At 45.6% G+C, this 17977-nt stretch overlaps 1 protein-coding gene across 2 annotated transcripts; it reads left to right on the top strand.

Moving 5' to 3' along the window:
• The first annotated feature begins 234 nt into the window (after window positions 1-234).
• On the top strand, window positions 235-6657 carry LOC133926635 (uncharacterized protein At1g66480-like). Of its 2 annotated transcripts, none has more exons than XM_062372654.1 (2): window positions 235-1209; window positions 5584-6143. In XM_062372654.1, the coding sequence occupies exons 1-2, from the start codon at window positions 433-435 to the stop codon at window positions 5614-5616; spliced, it is 810 nt and encodes a 269-aa protein (XP_062228638.1). In that variant the 5' UTR covers window positions 235-432; the 3' UTR covers window positions 5617-6143. The 2 variants fall into 2 exon arrangements, with proteins under 2 accessions (XP_062228638.1, XP_062228637.1); XM_062372653.1 differs by lacking the exon at window positions 5584-6143 and adding an exon at window positions 6153-6657 and having other exon boundaries at window positions 240-1209.
• The last annotated feature ends 11320 nt before the right edge of the window (window positions 6658-17977 follow it).

Here is a 17977-nt window from a genome sequence, read left to right as displayed (position 1 = left end):
ATTATATAAAATTTACTTCCCCTCACATCTCTTATAAGTACACTGGCAAACAGCCTAAGACTTAAACACTTCTTCGTCCTCTTGCAAGTAAAAGAAAATCAACTAGGAGTACCCTACTAAAGTGGAGCATTTACTAACACAAAATAAAAAGAAAAACCTCCCTCCTTGTCCTTAGCCGAATACTCACCGTCACCTTTGACTCCCCAACCCTCCCTCGGTCCCTCCCTTTCCTTTTCCCATCCCCCTTTTAAATTCTCACACCCTACACGGCTACGCAGAAACAGCACACACAGCGAGCCAAACTCAACCAAGCACCACCGAGCGAGCTGCGGGAGAAAAAGGAGAGGAGGCGGCCAGAGCAAGAGAAACACAGCCGCCACCCACCCGGAGGGAATAGGAGAGGGAGGTAGGGAGAGGCAGCCGCGCGCGGTAATGGGCAACAGCATCGGCGGCCGCCGCAAGGGCGCCAAGGTGATGAAGCTGGACGGCACGGCGTTCCGGGTGAAGCCGCCAGCTTTCGCGGGCACGGTGCTGTGCGACCACCCGGGGTTCCAGCTCCTCGAGTCCGAGGAGGTCAAGCTGCTCGGCGTCCGCGCCCGCCCGCTCGCGCACGACGCGCCGCTCCGGCCTGGGCGGCTCTACTTCCTAGTGGCGCTGCCCCGCCCCGCCGCGCCGCCGCGCCGCGCGTGGTCTGGCGCACTCCACGTCGGCGCGCGCGAGCGGCTCGAGTCGCTCATGCTCACCCGCCGGTCCACCTCCGACCTCTCCCTCCCGGCCTCCGCCACCGCCACGGCGCCGGCCTCCCCGCTCTCCACCGCCTCCGAGGGCGGGCCGGTCCGGCTCAGGATGCGCCTGCCCAAGGCGCAGGTCGAGATGCTCATGGCAGAGAGCCGGGACGGCGCCGAAGCAGCCGCCAGGATCATGCAGCTCTGCGCCGCCAACGCCGGCAGCGGCGCGGCCACGTCGGATAGGGGGATACTGCGGACGCCGGAGCGGAGCCCGCGGTTCGTGCCCACGCCGGACTGGGGCGTCGGTGGGTTCCCGCAGACGCCAGAGCGGAGCCCGCGGTTCGCGGCGACGCCCGACTGGGGGACCGGGTTCATGATGCCGGCAGGCTCTGGGACGGCGCCAAGGACGCCAGACAGGTGGCCCACGCTGCCCCGCACGCCGGAGTACGCGTCGCCGGACGTCAAGGCCAGCCGGAAAGAGGTAATGCGCGCCTTCTTTCCCAGATCTTTTTGCCGAACGATTGCTATCTTTCATGCTACTCTGTTCTCGCCATGCGTCCTTGTTGTTTGAAGCTTGCAGTAAAATCTTGTTAATTTTGACCGACAACACCTTTTGCAAATATCTGAATTAATTGTCTATACAAAATGTAAAGTAAACCAACTGATTTTTCGCATGTAATTTCCTCGTTAGAAGCACGTGGTAAAGTTTTGTTTGACCAGCAATATCTTGGAGAATATACAGATTGGCGAACTGCACTAAAATGGCAAAAGTACTATTGTTATAAAAAAACTCTTTCGTGATCTTATTAATTTTGTAAATCTTTACAAATGTAAAATGAGATAAAGGCTCAAGTTATATTGAAAAATGCACTGGTTAAAAATTAATGTGGATAGTAGTCATGAAGCACGAATACATGAACACAGAACACGGGATTACTCAGCAACAGTTAAATGGTACCCTATGTAAAGTATTATATGGCGTCTAAATTCTCCAACTAGGAATTGTGGATAACAGAGATGAAACCGGATGAGATCTCAAAACACTGCCAGCTTATCCTAAGCCATTGGGATTCCTTACGTGTCCTCTCGGGCATCGATCTGGAGCTGAATGTTTTCAGGAGTGTGTCCAATACATATTAAGCAGGGCCCATTCCATGTCACTACTCGGGCCTACTACTGGATGACAAAGGTTCCAGATCATGCTTACACAAGAAATCTAAACTTGGTGGATTGACGTGTCTATATCGTGTCTATTTTTTTCACATAACATGATAAAAGAAGATAAAAAAAATTAGGTTCACCAATTTTGGTATCTCAATATTTATTTATAAATCTATTAATATTTAACACATTCATTTAATTATGAAGAAAATATATTATTATTATGCATGTACATAATTTTAATATGTAGACCACAGTAATACAAACATAACAATTTTTTTTTTGAGTTTTAGATATTTTTCTGTGCAATTTAGGTTATTTCAGCCGATTTATCAATATAAATATTATACCTTTCGTTATTTTTCTGGAATTTTCTAAAAAATTATATTATACATGTAATATGGATACATATATGTGTATATACACACATATGTATACGTATCTATATTCATATATATATGTATACATATATGAACCCGTATAAACAGTAGCTACAGTGACTTGATCCCTACATTCGCTTTAATTCTTGGAGTTTTAATATATATAGTACTGATACCATATAATTCTATATTTTTTTCAAATTCAAATGCGACCCCATCACCTCTTTGCCGCGCTCGGTTCAGACTTCAGAGTTTAAACAATGAGGTTATAACTAATCCTTATCCAGATCGATTAACTCAATTCAATTTGCTGTGCTGGTAGATAACAATAGAATATTGTTAGAATTCAGAAAGGGTTATTGCGATGGGGTTAGCTTTTCGACTTTTTCGTTGTGTTCTGAGCAATACGAGCTGTATCTAAGAATATCCCACGAAGGGTCGAGGGGAGGTGGTCACCTCACGGGAAAAAAGTGAAAAAGGTGAGACCACCATGTTGCGATCCATCGTCGCGTGAAGTAAAAAGGCGAGAGCCGCGTTGAGCACTTGAGCAACGTCTGAAGACAGTTTGATACCGTTCCTGGAACGTCAGTGATTCTAATTGCCGTCGGATCTAGCACCGGTTTTGTTGGTTATTATTGTGGCGGCGGCCGGGGACGGGTACAAGAATTTTTCAAGATTTGACTGGTTGAATGATGATACAAAAATACAGTTGCTTGTCACAGTCGTACCTGAAGATTTCTGCTATCAAATTCTCAGTTCTCTCTTTTGCGGGTTCAGGGTCGTTGTCGTGGATTTTCAGCGGAAAATATTTTCTCTTGCTGAAGTTTCAAAACAAGTATATCTGAATTCTCAATGTTGTCAGCAGATATTTCACAAAAGTATGATCCTGGTTCCAACTAAAACTCTTGCTCAAAATGGTATTGTTGTCCTGTAGATCTGTGTACTTCAAACGGTTTTTTCTGTAGTCAATTTTTTTTCTTGGAAACAATGGTACGAGCTCTGCCGATTTTATAATAGAAAAAGAGAGTTGATTTAGTTTACGAGAGAAACCAAATCTAAAAACCAAACAACTGTACAGTGCACACTAACAACCACTTGGATACTACAAAATGGCACAATTCACCGTAGGTTATCGTTGCCAAGTATAATTGTAGCTCCGACTTCCTACGACAATCCGCAACTACTGCCTCTATTCACCGACTTCATCGTGTGGGAAAGCTGTGTACTGTGTCATCAATGTCCAACTCTAACTTCCCCACTGCATGGTTAGCCCCACGCAGAGAGCAACACTGGAAAAATAATGTCCAATGAATCAAAGGTTCTGAGTGGTTGAAGCCGCCACTGAAAGAACCACGCCCACGCCCAAGCCTGCAGCCACACGAACCCAGGAAGGGACCTCCATTGTGATGCCTCCAAGGAGGGAAACGACATCTGCAGACGCTACCATCGCCTATCCGTACACCTAGAGAGTCCCCAACCTAGAGGTGGGAAGTAACACGACAATGCCTTCAAGAAGAGGAGTGACGCCTTAGGCGTCACCATTGTCGACATTGGCAAGAAACCAAGCAGGGCTTTCGCCTGTGGCTCGTGCACCCAAACTGACAAACTATAGGCTGATCCCCGTGGTAGATCAACAAAAGCAGCCACCCCCTCCACACGTGTGCCACCCCAAATCACCACCATGTCGTCGAGCTCCCCACGAGCTAGATCTAGAAGACAGTAGACAGATCCGGCAAGGAGAGAAGCACAGACAACGATGGGGGGCTAGGAGGTCAGACAAGGGTGGAGAGAGTCGGCAGCCACAACAGAACCATCCTCGGCCACCCACCACGCCGTCGGGGGAGCGAATCCGGCCGCCCACCACGCCGTCGGGGGAGCGAATCCAGCCGCACCGCGCCGCCCGGCACGCCATGCCCGTCGAGCACTTGGATCCCATCCCTGTGCCTCTGGGCCGCCATGCCACGCTGTCGGCGCCTCGGTACCGGCCGCCACGCCGTCGGGCCGCCACCTCGAGCCGATGAAGGAGTGGATCCGACTGCCACGTCCCATTGCCTTGGACCACATCAAAGAACCGACCAAGCTGGCCTCTCGCGCGCGCCGGTGAGGGCCCATCCGAGGGCTCCCAATCGACACTGGTCAGGTGACGAGCAGGACCAGCCACACGTGTGTGCCAGCGAGGGCTCGAGCCGACCAGGCTCATGCGGCACCCGCCGACTACCGAGCAGGACTGGCCGCTCACACGCAACCCGCCTGGATCCCGGCGGCCATGAAGAACCCGACATCCATCACAGATCTGACCACCATCCACATGCGCCAACATGAGGAATCAATAGAGATGCGCAGATCTAGACGCCTCATCACAAAAAGTACGCCGAGCAAGAGAAATACTAGCCACTGTCACAACCACCAGGATCGAGAACAGAAGGAGGGGAGAGGGAGGGAGGGAGAGAGGGGAGAAACGAGGCCGCGCAGACGCCGTCAATTGGCGGCGGCGGTTAGGGCACAGCGGTGACATCGCCCCCCCCCCCCCCCCCCAAGTCGCCTCACAGAGACAATGCGGGTTTGATTGGCGAGTAACCATACTTATCTCTCTACGTTCTCCTTTTCTGCAGTCATTTCGCTTTGCCTTTTCTTTTCTTGCATAGAAGTGCTGTGTTTCAGACGTTAAAAGTCCTACTTAATGTAAGTATCAGGTGGCTGTCATATCAATTAGGATCACTCTGTTCTACTCTGCAGAAAATTAATAATAATAGTTTCCCTCACAGTAAGATTGGTAGGAAGTCAATGCATATTGCGTAACCAAAAGAATATTATTAAAATCCATTCAAAAGAAGAAAGAGAGGTGTTCGTCAATTCTACTGTGGCAGCATCACAAACCCGCCAGAGTCACAGCCTTCAATTAAACCTGAATTGAGAAAGTTTTACGGATCACAGCATGGCAAGTTGCTCACTTTTATATGTATCATTGCATTTCGGCCATTATTTTCAGTCGTCGTCACTGATGCTGATTCACTTTGCTTTGATTTGTTCTTGGCAGCTAGAAATCAAATTTAGCCCCAGCCATTAAACTAGCTTAGTAAGCAGCAGGCTACCGTTGTATGATACTATCTCATTCATTGCAATTAACCTTATCAATGTCACCAATCCTTTTCTGTCTTTGCACATCCTTTTTCCATCTCAAGTTAAAAAGACATTTGCAATAAAAACGTGTATTCCTTCGTGATTTCGAAAGCGCGATATTACTGGCTTCTGTCATACGTTTACTATGCTAATCCTCCGACTCTTCAAATACCTGAAAACAAGCTTGATTTCAGGCAATGAACAACGGCTGTCGTCTGCAGGGTTAAGATTAGGGGTTTCAGGATTTAGGGAGTCTTCTATGGCTGCCGGATTTAGAAGAGGCTCCAGGGAGATAGGTAGGCTAGGCGGAGGAGGCGAGCGAGGAAGCATAGCGGCAAGGTAAAGGGGACACTGCCGGTCACGAGCGAGAGGATAGACAGCTGGTGGGCTGGTGTCAGGATGGGAGAGCTAAAAAACGGAGAGGTTAGCGTGGCGGGGCCGGAGGCCGTGGATCAGGGGGCATCCCGTTGCCGGAGACAGTGGAGGAGGGCGGTAGGTGAGGGCGAGCGAAAAAAGGGCGGAAGCAGAAGAAGACGACGACAACTGGACGCTTCGATTTCAATTGGACAGTTGAAATCTTTTGCCGGAAGCAAATGCCGTTTTCATACGCTGAAAAATAGCTCTCTTACTTTGCTTTTATTTTCCCTGCTTAGTTTTGGACCAATCATTTTCCCTTAATGAGTGTTCAGATTAACAAACGGTTTGAAACGCATTATCCGTCGTTTTTGCTGACGGCTAATCTGATCTATGTGTGGTGTTTCAGAAGCGAACGCGGTTCGTGGCGCTGCCAGATGAGATAATCGCGTGACTTTTTCATCGCGGGACAAGGAGCTGCGCGCGGTTGCTTGCAACATCGCGAGCGTGATGGCTCCAGAAGATGTAGTACTGATCGATCTGCAGAGTCCGATTTGCTCCCGTCGCTGCGCCCTGGAGATGAGAAGCTGCCGATCGACGGTTTTCTGTCTCGCTTCATAAGACATGGAGTACCATCTTTTTTTTTTTCCTTTTCTTTTCACTAGGTAGAGTATAATGATGTGTGGTGTATATGCTGCATCTGTAAAGGCTCTGCCCCTCGTCATATGTCTCGCTGTAGTTAGCTGAAGCTCAGAGGAGACATATACTATGCATATAAACATACTTTTTCCGGAGATGGCAATTCACCTACGACGTGGTCAACAGCCTCGCATGTCATCCCGATCGAACATGATTCTGATTCTGTAAATATTTCGTCAAAGAGAAATAAGAAACCGTACGCGCATATTTTTTTTCGTTGAATCGTCTCTTGCAGTATATAATTTTTTGAGGGAAAGGTCATGTGCCGGTGTAATTTTCAGGTACTATCTTCAGCAGTCTGCAAGCCTTGCTTGTTCCGTAGTCATCTCTTTATTTCTAGATACAAGGATAAAAATGCTGCTAACCATGAACTGAAACGCTACGTATGCTGTTAGCGACCTGATTGTTCTGATGAATAATGAGAACTGATACACTTGCTCCAATATGCAAGTTTCATTAACTTCGCTCAAGTGAAATCCGTGAATAGACTTGTCTGTCAAAGTACAACACCGTGATCAACACGGAACGGTTTCCTATAGAGAGGACAACTGAAAGGAAGTTAGAAAGTTACGAGTAGCGCGACCCATTAGCCCGTGAAGGACAGCCAAACCAGCCCACCAAACCGCGAAGGTGGTACAACCCTCACGGCCAATTTTTCTTTGGAATCGCAGCCCACCAACTAAGACGACAAAGTGGTCCACCACAACGCATCCTAAGCGGACGCAGCCCATGGGTGTGTTTTTTCTTCTTTTTCCTTTTTGCTTTCTTTTTTAAGTCCTAATCAATTTATTTTCATATATAATTATGATTTTGTTCCTGTTATATGCATTCACCATTTTGAAACACTAGATTCAACTTTTTTAAAAAAAATCTAGTTCAATATTTTGGAAAATATTTTATGTGAAAATGTTGAAACAGCATATCCAAAATATTGAACTAGTACATTAAAAGTATTGAATAATACAATCAAAATTTTGATTTTTTTTGAAAACATTAATCCATTATTTTTCAAAACCTAGTTCAATATTTTTCAAATTTTGTTTCAACAATTTTGAAACACTACTACTACATTTTATCTTAAATATGTTAAAACACTACATTCAAAATATTGATTTTTAAGAAAAACAAGAAATATTAAAATATATTCATATTGGATCTCATTTTAATCCATTAATTATAAACAATGCTAAGGTTCAAATGGATTTGAAAACTGAGCTCTTTTTTGTGCAATGATATCCATTTTCTTTACAAAAACAATCCATTTCCCATAAGCCAGACGTCAAAACGCCCTAAATTATTTCAAACAGACAAATAACCTGAAGGATTGAGATGACAGCCTAGAGGGAGGGTGAATAGACCTTTTCTAATTTTTCTCAAAACAAGCTACAACTTCATCTTAATGAAATTAATTACGAAATTAAAGCCACTCGAAGGCAAGCTATAAGATGCAATCCTATATGAAACAAACACAACTAGAAGGACTTGCAATAAAGTTAGAGGAAATAAGCAAAAACCAAAGGCGGAGACAAGACAATGTTGTTCCCGAAGTTCGGATCCTTGAGGGGATCTTACGTCTTCATTGAGGGGCTCGATCACACTTGAGCCAGGTTTTTTTTAAACCTTTTTCCTCCCGAGGTTGCACAAAACATTTATTGACTTTCTTGTCGTATTTCTTCTCTTGCGGAGATGAAATCTAGCCTTCACAATCCTTTTCACGATGCACCACAAATGAGTTTGTGGCTCATGAGCAACTCCTAGCCATCTAGGAGTCCTTAATCTCCAAAGAAACAAATGCAAGAGAAGAAAGCTCGGAGATGAACTCTAGTGCTCAAAGATGAATTCTTTTGTTTCTAGCACTTAATCCCTTTTTTCAAATCTCTCTCTAAAGATGAATCAATTCCTAGGGAGAGGAGAGGGGCTTTTGCTTCAGGTGTGTGGTGAGATTCAAAATGAGCAAGGGTTGGAATTGGAGATGGGAAGAAGTGTATAAATATACCCATTCAAAAATTAGCTATTGGATACCTTTTTAGTCTACATTGGAACTTTTGATCCCCATGATCAGAACATCTGATGTATGTAAAATAATAGCTTTGGACTTCACTTCCCAACCCAGAACCAGTAGAATTAACACATCGGAACTTTCGACGTATATGGATCGGAACTTCCAATCCATAAATTAAATTAAAACCGAGAGTTCTATGTTCATGGAAATTGGAGGTTCCGACCCCTACGGAACTTCTGATCCAAATATCAAAACATCCGATATAGGAAATTTTAAATCAAACTCAAAAACTCTAAGTTGGTAGAAACCCAAATCGGAACTTCTGATCCAAATATCAGAAGTTTTGATTCAAAATAAATTTAGTGAACAAAGAACCTAGAGTTCCCAAACTTCGGACTGTTTGACTGATCAGAACATCTGATATACAAACACACTTATATAAGAACTCGCGTCATCACAGAATCGCAAAGGATACAAAGCTCTAATCAATTCATTACAGAATCCCAAATGTTACAAAGTTCTGATCAACTCATATTACAAAAGACCTCACAACCTAGAGATTCTATAGTGGAACTTGCTGTGTAGGCTGATAACTTCAAACACCATGAACTCGGCGATTCGTCGTCGAATCTCCGGGAGTGCTCCATCGTCGAAAAAATAAGCATCAAATTCCTACATAATTTGACACGTAACCAATGTCATGTTATCATGAAATTGTAACACCCAGTTTTAACCGAACAAAACCAGACACAGCCAAGATCAAGTTTCATACATGTGCTTACATCATTAGTGTATCATCATAGTGCCATTATTACAACGTTAATTAACTTATAACAAAAGGACCCGAGGGTCTAAAAGAAAATACAACGGAACTTAGAAAGAGGTCTTCAGTGCCAACGGGGCTTCCATCTTCCACAGGCGTCAACCGGGGACACACCAGCCTAGAACAACAGCTTCGGGTCGATGTCATCCTCGTTGAAGGTTGCAGCTTCATGGACGGCTTTTGAACAATGGTATCTTCAGTGCCAGCGGGGCTTCCATCTTCCACAGCCATCAATCGGGGGCACACCAGCCTAGAATAGCAACTCCGAGTCGAAGTCGTCCTCGTTGAAGGTTGCAGCTTCATGGATGGCTTTTGAACAATGGTAGAATGCAAGGAAGGGGACAACGGGTGTGAGTACAAAAATGTACTCCGCAAGTGGAGGTGAAACATGTTATGGGGTTTAAGTCAAGGAACGGCTAAACATGGATAACTACACTAAGCAACATATCCTAAGATTCCAACATCAGGCATCCTATTTACCAAGTATGAGGACACTGCTATATCAAAAGGATTGACTCGTCGAATTCCATCCGACTACCAAGACTCACCAGGTAATTCCATTACCCAGCTACCCGACCAACCATACCAAACCCAGATCCCAACTAATCCTGAAGAAGTCCAAGCTCGCTCTTGTACGTGAGCATGGCTGATCGACCAGATAGATACTCTGTAGAGTTTGCATAGCTTTCCTCACGAGTTGTGATTCCCGTGTTGCTCCATACTTCCGGGGTGTGGAGTCGGAGTCTCACTACAAGGCTTTTACAAAGCTCCCACCGACTTGTAGTCACCCACTGAGGTTTCACCACTAATAGACAACTAAGTCATTGCAGAAGCCCTCTCTTGTGCCACTACTCATCCAATGATGCCCACAGAATTGGAGGGTAACTAATTAGTGGCCAGGCCATACTCATATAGGCCTCATGGTTGTGCGGATTCACTTGGTTACAGGCTTCAAGAACCGATCCTTAGGTCCCCACACAGGAACAAACACAAGCCTGCCATAAAGCACCACCTCAAACCAACCATCCTGTTAGGATCCCTATACCATGTTGCTACACAAGTTACCATTCCCAAATTTTGTTGCATAGTTTATTAGTCAATATTAACATTTCTCCCAACCTTGACTGCACTAGCTTGACTACCCATTTTAGCCCATGGTACTCCAATGGCGACAAAGAATATTCATACAAAAACTAGTAACCCTAACATGAGATTTCATGTTTAGACAAGCATGCATATTGAAGGATAAAAATTACACATGAATCCTAAAATTAGGAGCAAGATGTTCAAGTACACTTGCCTTTGACGGAGTGTTGCTCAAATTTCTCGAAAACTTGGTCTTGGAGATTACCGGACTGCTCAGCTCCTAATTCGACAAACCGAAAAAAGCACACAAAATAAAACTCTAAGGACAGTACATCAATCAGTGATAAATCTAGATAAGAAGCCTATAGAAAGATTCTACATGTCGCTACGAACAACTACATGCAAAAATCGCCTAAATCGGAGCTATGAGCAAAAAGTATTAAGCTTTTGAAGTTCCAGGGGCTAAACTGCAAGTTTTAGTTGATTTTTAGAGAAAACCCGAATTAATTTTATACTGAAAATTCGATTATGACGCAATAAAGAATTTGCTGTATTATTTCTCAAAAGGAAAAACTATGGAAAAGGTTCACGGGACCCGTGGACCACGACCTTATGGCCGGTCAACGGTCCACGGTGGATTGGGGCTCAAAGGGGTAAGCTCGGTGTAATCCAAGCCGTCAGTTTGGATCGGGCGGCTAGAATTAAATAGGAGCGGCGGCCGGAGCCTCGCTGGCGTGGCGCGAAAACGCGCCACCGGTCACGAAACTCGACGGGGCTTGGCGGAAAAGAGAGAGGAGGGGAAGGGGGGTTCTGACAGTGGCTCGGCAGCAGCGGAGGGGTTCCGGAGGCAGCTGGCAAAGGAGAGGAAGGCGGCGGTAGTTGGAGAAGTGTTGGGGACGGCACTCCGGCGTCTAAACGACGACGATGAGCACGGGGATTGCCGCCTTAGGGTCCTGCGACACTGAAGAGGCCAAAACTGAAGTCAATTAAGGTTCGACACGACCGAATTAAGGGCAGTGGCGGAGCTCTCACCGGTAACAATGGCAGTGATGGCGTTGGGGCAAAACCATGCGCAAAAAAGGGAAAATAGTGAAATGGGTGGGGAACCTTGCAAGGGTGGTGATGGGACACTTATGTACCCGAGAGAGGGAGAGGGGCGGTTGGATTCGAAGGTAATGGCCAGCGGCCCTAATTGGCAATAAAGCTTCGGTTTCCAAACGATAAAAGGGCAAATCAAGGGGGAAACAGCTGAGAATGGGGAGAGAAGGGAGGGAATCGTGGCCATGCACTTTGATTGGAGAATTAATGCACGGGGAGGGTCCAATTTTGAAACGGCTGGTGGATTAAGGGCGATCGGGACCGGCAGCGGGGGGTTAGGGAAGGGGAGCCGGTCGGGCGGGCGGCTCAGCTAGCGGCTTGGATCGGGACAGCATGCAGAGAGATCAGGGTGGGGAGGGGGAGCGTCTCGGGCAGGGAAAGCTGGCTCGGCTGGCGAGCCCACCTATCGGCGAGGGGAGGCGGGGATAGGCCGGCTTTGGCGCTAGGAGGCCGGCTCAGCCTAACGCACCAGCGCTTGGGTGGAGGGGGAGGCGGCCCACGCGGAGGGAGAAAAAGAGAGGGGGAGGGAGGAAGTGGGCCGGGGGAGAAAGAATTCGGCCCGAGAAACTTTTACCAATTTTGAAATGCTTTTATTTTTTTATATTTTGCTTCAAATTCAAAAGGGGTTTAAACGAGCGACTTCTTGCGAATTTTTGCAAACTTTTTCCACGCATAAAAATCTATTGCAACTACGATGGCATGAATGCAACAAGCACAATTGTAACCTATGGCCAATTAAATTTAGAAATTACTTTTCCATCTAAATTGAATAAAATACAACTCCTATTTAATTGTAGCAAAATTTTAAATTATTGCAAAAATTGAGATTTAGGGTGTTACAAACCTACCCCCCTTAGGCTGAATCTCGTCCTCGAGATTCGGAAGGATCGGAGAAGAGATGGGGAAACTCGGTCTTCAGATCATCTTCTCTTTCCCAGGTTGCTTCTTCTTCTGAGTGATGCTTCCACTGCACCTTGCACATACAAACTCGCCAGTTTCTGGTGACCCGTTCTGACGTATCGAGAATCTTGACCGGATATTCAGAATATGAGAGATCCTCTCACACATCTAGTTCTTCTCTTGGCAACTATTCTTCGAAAACTCTTAAGCACTTCTTTAACTGTGACACATGGAAAACATCGTGTACTCCCGAGAGTTGAGGTGGTAACTCAAGGTGGTAAGCTACTTCTCCTCGTCTACCCAATATCTTGTACGGACCAATAAACCGAGGTGAAAGCTTGCCTTTAACCTTGAATCTACATAGACCTCTGATCGGTGATACTTTGAGATACATGAAATCTCCTACTTCAAAAGTCAGTTCCCGGCGTCGATGATCTGCATAACTCTTCTGCCCTGATTGCGTTGTTTCCAGATTATCTCTGATCTCTTTGTCACACCCGGTTTTAGAAAGGGGCAAAACCAGATGTAAACCACATGTATGCCAGGATCAAGTTTCATACATGCAGCGACTTCATCAGTGTATCACACACAGTGTCATTATTACAACGTTTTAACTAGAATAAATAATGAGACCAAAAAGTCTTAAACAAAAAGCACACAGCGATACTCCGCGAAACTCCAACTTCCACAGGCATTTGACCGGGGGAAATGCCAGCCTAGCAGTCTTCCTCTTCATCATCGAAGAAATCTGGATTTCCTTCAATGTCTGAGCAGCGCTTGAACGGCATTTGGGGTAAAAACAACAAGTGTGAGTACAACTAGTACTCCGCAAGTGTGGGAAGATAAAATGCTATGCAAGCTTAAACAAGGAACATGCCATAATAGTTATAGTTTTGCATAAAAGCCAACTGTACTAACGAAGTTTTATGAAAGCAACCTACTTATCTAGGTGCATCATCATTAGGTCTCCAACTCCTAGAACCATCTCCACAGTTTTTCCCTCCACCTAAATTCCCACATCGGGCTCCCAACAGAACAAAACGACCCAAACGCTCTTGGCTAATCATGTGAGGATCCAAGTCTCTCTTAACCGTGAGCACAGCTGATATATCAGGTTTTACACTCTGCAGAGGTTGTCCAGCTTTTCCCACGAGTCGTGATTTCCATGTTGCCGTGTTAGCTAGACACTTAACACACGCCAGTGGTGTGTCGCCCGGAAAGTCAGTTCAAAGCCGTTACAAAGTTTCATACAGTATGTGCATGCCCGCTAGGTTTCACGACCGTCAAAGTGGCATTCACACCACCCAAAAGCCCCTTTTTGTGCCTTGTAGCTCCAGGAAGTTTTCACCCTTCCTTTCCACTACACATCTCATACCACTAACCAAATGGTTCTGGCCTTTGCCATCCCCACACAATCACTCTTCCGTTTGGCACGCACAAAAACTGGAATCCACTAATTAATAGGCTAGGCCTGTCCCATACCAGGTCTCGTGGTTGGTACGATATTTCTTGGGTTGTTGCTCCACGAACCGGTCCTTACTTAGGTTACTTGAGCAAAGACTAAACCAACATCATAACTTCATCATCACTGACCCAACTTTGCTCAAGGCCTAAGGTTCCATGTTGCTATTGCCATCATTAATATTCCCAACTCATAATTGCATTAATTAGTTAATCATGTTTAACCCGTAACCCTTCAATCCCCTTGTGCGAAGCTAAGCATGACTACCTATCATATCCTCTACTATCAACATGGTGACAAGGAATTATATGGAACAGGGTACTATAAATACATAGGATTCAGGATTAACAGCATGCATGTTTGAAAAGAACACATTTTAAACAAACTGGGATCAAAATGTTCAAGGACACTTGCCTCTCCCAACTTGCTGCTCAGACTCTTCAAAAACTTGGTCCTGAAGGTTCTCGAACTGCTCTTCGTCTGCTTTCGACACGCACCGGAAAAACAAACAACAAAACCAACTAAGAACAGTACACCACACAATAGCTAACATCTATGAAAAAGGTACTACAAGATAACACGTCGCTACGAACACGTGAGCGCGAAAATCATCTAAATCGGAGCTAAAACGAGAAAGTTATGCTATAAATATGATTAGGGTTACATCTGAAAATAAAAAGGGCTTAGTTTAAATAAAACAGAGAGGTTAGGGGCCTTTTCGCAAAAATTGAGGGACCTATTTGTAATTAAGAAAAAGTCCAGGGACTAATTTGCATAATTACAAGGGCTTTTATTTAAATATAGGAAAGTCCAGGGGCTTATTTGCAAAACTATCATTACTCCTGAATTAAATCAAATAGGAAAATATGACTGGAAAAAGTGCGCTGACGTGTCACTGCCACGTCGGCTAAATGGATGAGGTGGCTCGCTTATGCAAGCGATGACGTGGCCAACTTTGATGACTGGGTTTACACATGCCACGTGTCGCCTCGGGGTTGGCTCGGTGAAGAGTTATTCTGGATTTAATCTAGGCCATCTATTTTGGATCGGGTGGCTGAGGCTGGAAGTAGCTTTGACCGACCGACTCAGAGAAGAGAGGCGGCGGTGGTAGGCACAGCACGACGGCGTTCTCACCAGAGGAGCAGCGGACCGCGTCGCCGGCTACGGGGGGCAACGGCGAGCGGTGGCAGAGATAGAAGGGAGCACGGGGATTCCGTTTTAGACACGTACCGACGACGGCGAGACTCGGGCGACGTTGGGGAGAGAGCTCTGGCGGCCAAAAGTCGACGATGAAGACCACAGCGGACGCGGTAGTCGATGAAGATGCTCATGCGTGGCTCACCTATGGCAAATAGGCGTCGGAACGGCGGCGGCGAAGCTTGGGGTGGCTCGGCTATGGCGGCGGCGGAGGGCTAGAAGTGACGCACGTTTTGTATGGGAATAAACCGAGGGGGTCCGGGCTTTATATAGACGGGAGAAGGGGATAGGATCGTGCGGATCGGATTTGGCTCGCTTTGGTTGGGATACGGACACGGGAGATCGGCGAACGGCGTCGGCTTCGATCCGGACTCGGGCAGAGTCCAGCGCGGGCGGGAGAAGGAAGAAAGCGCAGGGCCCACTTGGCAACGTCTGCGGGAAGAAACGGAATTCGGCTGGGCGCCACTGGGAGGAGCGGTCCGGCGTTGCTGGGCCGTGGCCTTCGGCCGGCCCAGGCGGGAGGCGGGAGGACGAAGCAGGATGGCCCGGGCGGGGAGAAAGAAAAGGCTGGGAAGAAAGGTTTCGGCCCAGACAGGAAAAAAAAGATTTTCCTTTAATAGAATCTTTCCAAATCCTTTTTTTTGTTTCTTCTTTTTATTTTCTTTTTTTAATTTCGAGCAACGCGCTCGGGGTTTTTCAAAAGTATATTTTCCACACAATAAAATCTCTAATGCAGCTAAACTCAACATGAATGCGACAAACTATAATAAAGCCTAGATTCAAAATTCTAACTTTTAGAAAATAATTTCTTTCTCGTAAAATCTTAAGGCAAAGTAAAACACCCTATTCTAAGGAAAAGGATATTTATTACTATTTCCAAAACGTTGAAATAACTAGGGTGTTACAAACCTACCCCCTTAGAAGGAATCTCGCCCTCGAGATTCAGAAGGATTGGGGAAAAGATGCGGAAATTCTGTCTTCAGATCTAATTCTCTTTCCCACGTTGCTTCCTCTTCGGAATGGTGTCTCCACTGTACCTTGCACATGCGGACCTTTCTGTTCCTGGTAACTCTCTCTGATGTCTCTAGAATTCTGACGGGTCCCTCCATGTAGGTGAGATCCTCTCCAACTTCTACCTCCTCTAGGGGCATCTACTCTTCGGGAACTCGTAAACATTTCTTCAACTGTGATACGTGAAAAACGTCATGAACATCTGCCAATTGAGGCGGTAGTTCCAACTGATATGCCACCTCTCCTCGCTTTTCCAACACTTTAAAAGGTCCTATAAACCTGGGTGCAAGTTTTCCTTTTACCTTAAATCTGCAAAACCCCCTTAATGGCGACACTCGTAAATACACAAAGTCACCTGCTTCGAAGGACAATTCACGACGTCGGTGATCTGCATAACTCTTATGCCGTGATTGAGCTGTTCTCAAATTTTTCCCAATCTGTTGTACTTGTCTTTCTGCCTCTCTAAGAATTTCTAGGCCAAACACTTGATTTTCCCCGGTTTCATTCCAGTACAGCGACGTCCTGCATTTTCTTCCATACAAGGCTTCAAACGGTGAGATCTTCAAACTAGCCTGAAAGCTATTGTTGTAGGAGAACTCCGCATAGGGAAGATTTTTATTCCAACTAGTCTTATTTCTCAAGGCACAAGCCCTCAACATATCTTCTAAAATTTGATTTACTCTCTCGGTTTGACCATCTGTCTGCGGGTGATATGCTTAACTGAAGTTTAACCAGGTGTCCAGTGACTCATGAAGTTTTTATCAAAACCTAGAGGTGAACTGGCTTCCTCTATCAGACACTATCCTCTTGGGGTACCCCATGCAGACATACAATTCTAGCAATATATAGCTCAGCAAGTCTAAGTCCTGTGTAGGTGGTCTTGACTGGGATGAAATGAGCAACCTTTGTCAAGCGATCCACTATCACCCAAATAGAATCATATCCATTTTGAGTTCAGGGCAACCCAACAATAAAATCCATACTGATTTCTTCCCATTTCCACTCTGGTACTTTCAAAGGTTGAAGCAAACCTGCAGGTCTCTGATGTTCAGCTTTGAACCTTTGGCATATATCACATCTCGCTACATATTCTGCAAGTTCTCTCTTCATTCCATACCACCAATATCGATCCTTCAGATCTTGATACATCTTGGTGCTCTCGGGGTGAATTGAATATGCAGACTCGTGGGCTTCTCGAAGTATAGTTTCTTTGATAGGCTTAATATCCGGAACACAGATTCGTTTCCCAAACCATACTGTCCCGTTCTCATCCTCGGTAAAACCTAGGGTTTTACCCTCTTTAATACGCTGCCTAATTTCCTTAACCTTCTCGTCCTCAAGTTGCCCTTTATGAATTTCTTGTCCCAAGGTCGAATCAACTTCCATCACCACAGCTTCTTTGCTGTTTACCAACCCGAGATTAAGTCTCTCAAAATCTTTGCTTAGCTCGGGGTGTCTATCTTGTAAGGACATTAATCGAAGATAAGTCTTTCTACTCAAAGCATCAGCGACTACGTTTGCCTTTCCGGGATGATAGTTAATTCGTAAATCATAATCCTTGATAAGCTCCAACCATCTACGCTGTCTGAGGTTGAGATCAGGCTGAGTAAAAATATACTTCAAGCTCTTATGATCCGAATATATCTCGCACCTCTTTCCAATTAAATAGTGCCTCCATATCTTGAGTGCGTGGACTACAGCGGCTACCTCCAAGTCATGTGTAGGGTAGTTCTCCTCATGCTTCCCTAGTTGTCTTGATGCATAGTCCACAACATGGCCTTCCTGCATTAGCACACATCCTAATCCCTGACGGGAGGCATCACAATAAATGGAGAACGGTTTCTGCGTATCTGGCATGACCAGGACTGGCGCGGATGTAAGTCTTTCTTTTAACTCTTCAAAACTTGCCTCACAAGCAGGAGTCTGTTTAAACGTTTGTCCTTTCTCAAGTAATTT

The sequence above is a fragment of the Phragmites australis genome, chromosome 8, assembly GCF_958298935.1.
Source record: "Phragmites australis chromosome 8, lpPhrAust1.1, whole genome shotgun sequence".
NCBI lineage: Eukaryota > Viridiplantae > Streptophyta > Magnoliopsida > Poales > Poaceae > Phragmites > Phragmites australis.
This window is presented reverse-complemented; position numbering and strand designations above follow the sequence as displayed.

Bases quoted from the DNA above. Each gene is read 5' to 3' on its own strand.
- LOC133926635 (XM_062372653.1), top strand. From the start codon at position 433: ATGGGCAACAGCATCGGCGGCCGCCGCAAGGGCGCCAAGGTGATGAAG. The intron at 1,210-6,152 runs GTAATGCGCGCC...GTGGTGTTTCAG, and splicing joins TCAAGGCCAGCCGGAAAGAG to AAGCGAACGCGGTTCGTGGC.